The sequence below is a fragment of the Colobus angolensis genome, unplaced genomic scaffold, assembly GCF_000951035.1.
Source record: "Colobus angolensis palliatus isolate OR3802 unplaced genomic scaffold, Cang.pa_1.0 Scaffold817, whole genome shotgun sequence".
Lineage (NCBI taxonomy): Eukaryota > Metazoa > Chordata > Mammalia > Primates > Cercopithecidae > Colobus > Colobus angolensis.
Window position 1 is genome coordinate 9,549 of NW_012122010.1, and position 8,261 is coordinate 17,809.

Here is an 8,261-nt window from a genome sequence, read left to right on the forward strand (position 1 = left end):
AGAGGTTACAGTGAGCCAAGATCATACCACTGCACTCCAGCCTGGGTGCTGGGTGACAGAGTGAGACTCTGTCTCAAAAAAAAAAAAAGGCAGATGCAGATGTCTGGACTCCTTCCCCCAGAGGCTTATTTTTTTATTTATGAGACAGGGTCTTGTTTTGACACCCAGGCTGGAGTGCAGTGGTACGATTTTGGCTCACTGCACCCTCCACCTCCTGGGCTCAGAGGATTCTCCTACCCCAGCCTCCCAAGGAGCTGAGATTACAGGCATGCACCACCATACCCAGCTAATTTTTTTTCTATTTTTAGTGGAGACAGGGTTTCACCATGTTGCCCAGTCTGGTCTCAAACCCCTGGGCTCAAGCAATCCACCTGCCGCCGCTTCCCAAAGTGCTGGGATTACAGGCGTGAGCCACTGCATCCAGCCTCCCCGAAGGTTTTTATTAAGTCAGTGTAGCATGGTAATCCAGCACTGACATTGTTCCTGTGCTCGGTTCAGCAGTACATACACATAAAAACATGGGAATGATACAAAGATTAGCACGGCGCCTATGCAAGGATAACACGCAAATTCATGAAGCATGCCATTATTATTATTATTATTATTATTATTTTATTTATTTTTTTATTTTTATTTTTTAATTTTTTTCGAGGTGGAGTCTCGCTCTGTCGCCCAGGATGGAGTGCATTGCTTGACCTCGCCTCACTGCAAGCTCCACCTCCCGGTTCACGCCATTCTCCTGCCTCAGCCTCCCAAGTAGCTGGGCTACAGGCACCCGCCACCACGCTTGGCTAACTTTTTTGTATTTTTAGTGGAGATGGGGTTTCACCGTGTTAGACATCATGGTCTCAATCTCCTGACCTCATTATCCACCCACCTCAGCCTCCCAAAGTGCTGGGATTATAGGCATGAGCTACCGCACCTGGCCGAAGCATGCCATTATTTTTTTAAGAAAGAAAGAAGAAAAGAATAAAGAAAAAAATCTGTTCCCTTGATGATTCTGATACACATTAAAATTTGGTAACCACTGCTTTAGTCCCTCTATTCATTATACTAGCTCTCTTTCCTCAATATTTATCCCCACTCACCTCCAACTTGTGACCCAAATCTTCTAACTCTTATCTCCTGCTTCCCCCACCTCTGATCCAACTCTCCATTCTCTTTGTGTCCTACATCACACCCAAACAGCTTCCTCATGGCCATCCCCAGTTGACTCTCCATCACTAACCTGTTTTGCTTTGCCCATGGCTGCCCGCAGTTCCTCAGGCCCAAGTCCTGGGTCCCCTGCAAATAGTGTCAGGCAGTCCTCAAAGTCTGAGAGCTCCATCTCTGCAATCTGGGTTGCAGACCAGGCTGCTGGGAATGTCCCTCGTACATCTGCACAATTTGGCACAGGTTCTGAAGGGGGAAGGCAGGGTCAGGAGGTCAGTATGGTAATAAAATATGCCCAGAGATATCTGTAGATGGAATGACTCTTCCAACCTTTGGAGGATGGAGCACTGTGGGAAGTAGGGACCAAAAGATTATTACAGGGTAAGATGTATAGGGCTTAGAAGATAATAGAACAAGAAGTGACTGGAGATGCCAAGTCCCTTGTTTTATAGATGAAAGACTGAGGATGTTGGTCAGGGATTTAATGGCAGAGCTGAATTTGAACCCAGCTCTCGAGCCTCACAATGTCTCCTTCAAAGCTGCTAGGGATCTCCCCAGCAGAGAGCTCCATACTTAGCTGAGCTAGAGCTTTGTCAGCTGTTTAAAGAGAGAAGACAGGCCAGGCGCGGTGGCTGAAGCCTGTAATCCCAGCACTTTGGGAGGCCGAGACAGGCGGATCACGAGGTCAGGAGATCGAGACCATCCTGGCTAACACGGAGAAACCCTGTCTCTATTAAAAACTACAAAAAACTAGCCGGGCGACATGGCGGCGCCTGTAGTCCCAGCTACCCGGGAGGCTGAGGCAGGAGAATGGTGTGAACCCGGGAGGCGGAGCTTGCAGTGAGCTGAGATCCGGCCACAGCACTCCAGCCTAGGTGAAAGAGCGAGACTCCGTCTAAAAAAAAAAAAAAAAAAGAGAGAAGACAGCAGGAAAATAGAAATTCTGGGCTAAAAGAAAACTTAATAATTTACAAACTCTCAAAGCTATAGAATTCTAGAACTAGAAGAGATCTGAAGATCATCCCTCTAACCTCTTCTTTATAATTAGAAAACCCAGTCCCAGAGAAAAGCATATGCAGAACCCAAACTATTTGATACTCCCTGTACATCCTGCTGGACATACGAGTATTTGGGTAGTTTCACCTGGAAGATCCTCAGCAGCTGGTCGCACCAGCCCTGCTACCAGGGCTGCTTTCTTCGCAGCCAGCTGTGGCCCCCTACACAGCTGTCCAACTGTGCTCTGCTCCCAGCTCTGCTGCTTTTCTAGAAGCCGCTCCAGGGTCTCTGGACCCAAAGCCTCCTGCATGAGAAGGTAGAAGGAGAGTGGGGAGATCTGGACAGATCAGGGCCTGCTGCTGTAGCTATAATTCCAAAGTCCTATCTCTGTTTCGCAGTCTCCCCCCAGATCTAGGCTTCATATCATTTGCCCTCTTTGGCCATGGGTCCTCATAACCAGCTCACCAGTCCCCCCTATGCATTTACTCCCTTCCCTTCTTCCTTCATCTCACCCTGGGGATCAAGGAAATTGCCTCAGTAGACAGAGTGAATACTAGGCGTCCAGCTTGCTCTACTTCATCCTGGCTCCACAACTCTGGTTTCCTGGGGACAGGAAGAAAATTGGGGGCTGGGGAGCTGAGGGAACTGTGAGGAAAAGGAGGGGGAAAAGAGGACATGCTAGGATTTGGGACACAGGGCTCCAAGGGACCTTAAGAATATAGAACAGGCTGCCACTGATGATGGTGGTTGAAGGATTGGGTACAGAATGAGTTAGAATCTGAAGTTCTCGAAGGTCCATACCCAAGAACAGACTCCTGCAATAGCAGCCATCCCAGCTCTGTGGCAAATGTCTCTCCTAGGCAGAAACCTTGCAGCTGACTGAGATGGGACAGCAGGATCTGTAGGGGGATCTGTCGTGTGCTCTCTATCCCCAGGAATCCAACCAAAGGGCCTAAGGTCTCCAGCACTTCCCCTGAGAGTGGAGTCTCCTTTGGAGCCTGGAGAAGAGCATCAGAACGTGGACAATGCAATTCTGACTCAGAGTACCAGAAACCTTGATCAAGACACCAAGCCCCTTGACCTTCTCTCCTGCTCCCAACTCAGCACCCTGTGATGCTTACTACTTTTGTTCACTTTCTTAAGCAATGAGCCCACATGGGAGCAGGCAGAAAGTCTGAGAGTTGGACTCTAAGAGATTTCTTGGACTCCAAGAGGTTTAGACAAGTAGCATGAAGCATATTATCAAGGAACGGAACCCAGAGGCAAAACAGGGGCCAGGGTCTTGAAGACAGGAACCTGTTCGGCAGCAGGAAAGCAAGAAGTAGAGGGTTGGGGGACAGTCAGAGAGCATTGTCTGAGGAGCAAGAATTGCCCAAGAATCTGAGTCTGGTAGGGTGGACTCTTACCAGGTTTTGTAGTGCCCTCTCTGCCAGGGCTGCCTGGTGGAGTGGGGTCAGTGCCAGCAGCTGCTCTGGAGCTCTCTGCACCAGCTCCACCACCAACATAATGGATTCATTGGATAGTCTGTCCATCAGCTGGATTCTATTACAGCAATTTGACAACAACAGCATTCAGCTGGAACTGGGCCAATTCGAGAAGGGACCACAGAACTCCACAGTCCCCAGCTAAGATGTGACTCCAGGCCAAACTTAGTGAAGCTGGACAGGAACTGATAGTAAACAGCTCCAGGGCCAATTCCCACCATCAAGCTTGAATGGGGGAGAAAAAGGGAGTGACATATTTCTAGTCTTCCTAAAAAAAAATAACAAACAATCCTACCTGATCTAATGGACTCAAAAGCTCGAAATATTAAGTACCATTAATATTTCCCCATTTTATAGATTAAAAAACTGAGGTTCACAGAGGTCAAATGTTGAGGTCTCTCACTCCCAATTCCCGTTTTTTTCCACAGGGCCACCCTTCCTCTACTTGTGAAGAGGTCTCATCTTCTTTGTATGTACTACACAGTTTACAAAGTTCTTTGAGGTGTTATCTCATTTGATCCTACAACAAGACCTGGCCTCACTCCATCACCCAGGCTGGAGCACAGTGGTGCTGCGATCTCAGCTCACTGCAACATCCACCTCCCAGGTTCAAGCAATTCTCGTGCCTCAGCCTCCCGAATAGCTGGAATTACAGGCACGTGCCACCATGCCCAGCTAACTTTTGTATTTTTAGTAGAGATGGCATTTTGCCATGTTGGCCAGTCTGGTCTTGAACCCCTGATCTCAGTGATCCACCCACCCTGGCCTCCCAAAGTTCTGGGATTATAGGTGTGAACCACTGCGTCTGGAGAAAATAGGTGTTTCTTTTATTCCTCTTTCACAAATGAGGAACTCAAGTTTTTTGATGCATTGTCCAGGACCTTTCACCTCATCTATAACCTTGGAATTTTAAATTATTTCACAGAACCCATATATTTAAACAGATTTGAATGGCATTTAAAAAAGTAAAAACAGGCTGGATGCAGTGACTCAAGCCTGTAATCCCAGCACTTTGTGAGGCCAAGGCAGGCAGATCACGAGGTCAGGAGTTCGAGACCAGCCTGACCAACATGGTGAAATCCCGTATCTACTAAAAATGCAAAAATTAGCTGGGTGTGGTGGCACACGCCTGTAATCCCAGCTACTCAGGAGGCTGAGGCAGGAGAATTGCTTGAACCCGGGAGGTAGAGATTGCAGTGAGCTGAGATGGCACCATTGCACTCAAGCCTGGGTGACAGAGCGAGACTCCGTCTCAAAAACATAAATAAATAAATAAATAAATCCCTTTTGCCCAGAAATCAGAGGTGATAGCCTGTACCATACCTAGGATTGCCAATTCTGGAACTGGGCTAAGTCATACAAGAGCTAAAATATGTGGAAATGCCTATAAAAATGTAAAAAGGTTGGGAAGCCGAGGTGGGCAGATCACTTGAAGTCAGGAGTTCAAGACCAGCCTGGCCAACATGGTGAAAGCTCATCCCTATAAAAAATACAAAAATTAGCCTGGCATGGTGGTGCACACCTATAGTCCCAGCTACTCGGGAGACTGAGGCAGGAGAATTGCTTGAATCTGGAAGATGGAGGTTGCAGTGAGGCGAGATGACGTCACTGCACTCCAGCCTTGGTGACAGAGCAAAACTCTGTCTCAAAAAAAAAACCAAAACAAAACAAAAAGAAAGAATGAAGTCAACTACTTTTACTCCATTTCATCTCCATATTCCCCAGCAAGACTGTAACACCAGCATTTTCCTATTCTGACTTACAGTGCAGGTGGCAATGGGGTGGTGGTAGGGGTAAAACGAGAAAAGCAGCATACGAGTAAGATACTAATAAACTTCTCTATCGGTAGGGAGGAGCCTTGGGTTCCTATAGCCTTTTCTTCCCACAACCTATATATGAATGTGCTCTACAACATTCCTACCATGGGGCCATCTGACCTAGGCTTAAACAGCTCCAAGGACCAGGAACTCACTACCTTAGTTTTTCTTATACTATGTAAAAATCTGATCTCCATTAACTACTCTTAGTCTTGCCCAATGGGGCCACTCGTAAATATGACAATCTAATTTCTACTTGATAGCCCCTCAGGTATTTGAAGGCATTTATCACATTTTTCATACATTTTCTCTCGATCTACTCCTCTGAACGCACTAAGAACACAGTGCCCTGAGCAAACTACAATCCTCTGGGGCAGCATTGGAGCATTGCCTCCCTCACTTTAGACCCTATATCTCAATCTAAATTAATGTGGACTAGGTTATTGTAAGATTACTCAGCAGGCCTCAATACAGTGTTGCCACCCTCAGCTGCCCCATGCTGGAGCATATTCTGGGAATCAGTCAATACATAGAGCAACTTTGAATAAAATCCTCTGCTTTGGGCTATAAGTGACGTCAGGGAACTACCAGACAGACAAAAACCGCCTCCTCTAGGGCAATCCCTAAGGGCAGATCTTCACCCCAGATTGAGCTTTCTGAGGGGCCAACATTTCTAGCTGCAGTACTTACGGTAAGTCCAGGAGTAGCTTGCTATCCAGCCCATTCAGTTCTGGCCCTAGAGTTGTCCATTCTGGTTCTGGCATTGCCATCCTCCGCTGTAGCTCTGCCCAGATACAGGCCCTCTGTAGGGAAGCAGGGTGAGGCCAGAGCAGAACATATGAGCTGGCTTCTATACCTAGGGTCCCAGCCTCCCTGCTCCTACTAATGTCCAGGCACCCCCTCTCACCAGGCTCCCTCGAACTCTAGTGGGCAGCTGATAGATCATGTGCACCACTTCAAGGAAGTCTACCATGGAGTTGATCTGCTGCAGAAACTCACAGGACATGCCCCCTGCCAGGGTGCCCAGAGCCCTGTGGGTATGTGAGTCGGGAGATGCTCATTCAACACATACAACAGCCTGTTTGCTACTTGATATCAGTACTCTCAACACAAGTTCATTCACGGCAATTTATGGTTTGAGAAATGTTTTACATAGATATTCTCATCAACTCCCTATAACATCACTGCTGTTTATCAGAGAAGAAAATAAGGATTTACAGAGGTCAGGTGACATTCCCAACATCATTCTACTAGAAATGTGGTAAACTGAAACTAGAGCCATATCTTAGATTCTGAAGCCCTTGGGAGGCCGAGGTGGGTGGATCACCTGAGGTCAGGAGTTTGAGACCAGCCTGGCCAAAATGGTGAAACCCCATCTCTACTAAAAGTACAAAAATTAGCTGGGCATGGTGGCACACGCCTGTAATCCCAGCTACTCCAGAGGCTGAGACAGGAGAATTGCTTGAACCTGGGAGGCAGAGGTTGCAGTGAGACAAAATCGCACCACTGCACTCCAGCCTGGGCAACAGAGCAAGACTCTGTCTTGGAAAAAAAAAAAAAAAGATTCTGAAGTCCATTGTTCTTTTACTGTGGTTGTAAGTAAAGTGATACCCTCTTATTCCTATTTATTCTTGCTTGGACGGTGCCTCTGAAGTCACCCTGAAATAAACTAATAGTAGTAAATGCCTACTAGGAGTTTACAATGGACCAGGAACTGTGTTACACACCTCACATGACTTACCTCATTTAATCTTCACAATAACTACCTATGAGGCTGGTGCCATTGTAATTCTCATTTAAAGAAGGGAAAACTGACACAGGGAGGTTAAATGACTTGCCCAAGGGCACAAGTAGGTGACAGGACTGGAACCTGAATCCAGGTTTTCTGAGTCCTTTGTCTCTAGTCAGGATAGGTATGGCACTGTGGAAGGACAGGAGGGCAAAGGGAGGAGTTAGGAGAATGTCCATGAGGCAGGGACTATGCACCATTCATCCCTATATCCCCCATTCCATATCACATGGTGCCTGGCACATAGTAAGCACTCAAAAAAATGTTGCTCGAATTCAGTGCACTGCTCAACACAAGTTACTCACTGTAGATTCCTGAGGGTCAGGTTGGTGGGTACTTGCATCTTCTTCCAGAGAAACTGTGCCTACAAGAGAAAGAAAGAGGAGCCACTTCCCAGAAGAGACACTGTCCAAGGATACTCCCCAGAGTAGAGACGCAGGACTGCCTCGGGCCCAGTCCTGCCTCTTCACTCTGCAGGACGCAGCAGCCTCTGACTTTCCCAGATGCCCACTCTTCTCTTAGAGAGTGAGAAAGAAATGAAAGAAAAGGGAAGGAGAAAGAAAAAGAAAAGCAAGTCAAATTATAAGGGATTCTAAGGGGCTGGGTGCAGTGACTCAGGTCTGTAATCCCAACACTTTGGGAGGCCAAGGCAGGAGGATTGCTTGAGGCCAGGAATTCAAGACCAATCTGGATAGCATAGTACCTTAACATAGTGTCTCCGCAAAAATTTTAAAAATTGGCCAGGCGTGGTGGCTCACACCTGGAATGCCAGCACTTTGGGAGACCGAGGCAGGCAGATCACAAGGTCAGGAGTTCGAGACCAGCCTGACCAATATGGTGAAACTCCCATCTCCACACACACACACACAAAATTAGCCAGGCACAGTGGCAGGCATCTGTAGTCCTAGCTACTCGGGAGGCTGAGGCAGGAGAATTGCTTGAACCCGGGAGGTAGAGATTGCAGTGAGCTGAGATGGCACCATTGCACTCAAGCCTGGGTGACAGAGCGAGACTCCGTCTCAA

The 8,261-nt window shown here is 47.5% G+C and overlaps 1 protein-coding gene across 1 annotated transcript in view; it reads right to left on the minus strand.

Moving 5' to 3' along the window:
- Positions 1–1,228: 1,228 nt before the first annotated feature.
- Positions 1,229–8,261, minus strand: part of LOC105502858 (stereocilin) — a gene marked incomplete at its 3' end in the record, with an annotated part of 27,820 nt that continues 20,787 nt past the window's right edge. The window contains exons 19-26 of the mRNA XM_011929516.1: positions 7,544–7,602; positions 6,357–6,480; positions 6,140–6,252; positions 3,555–3,690; positions 2,950–3,146; positions 2,661–2,751; positions 2,296–2,452; positions 1,229–1,398 (exon numbers count right to left, since the gene is read on the minus strand). Of these exons, the coding sequence (XP_011784906.1) occupies positions 1,229–1,398; positions 2,296–2,452; positions 2,661–2,751; positions 2,950–3,146; positions 3,555–3,690; positions 6,140–6,252; positions 6,357–6,480; positions 7,544–7,602 (1,047 nt within the window). The remainder of the gene's footprint in view (positions 1,399–2,295; positions 2,453–2,660; positions 2,752–2,949; positions 3,147–3,554; positions 3,691–6,139; positions 6,253–6,356; positions 6,481–7,543; positions 7,603–8,261) is intronic.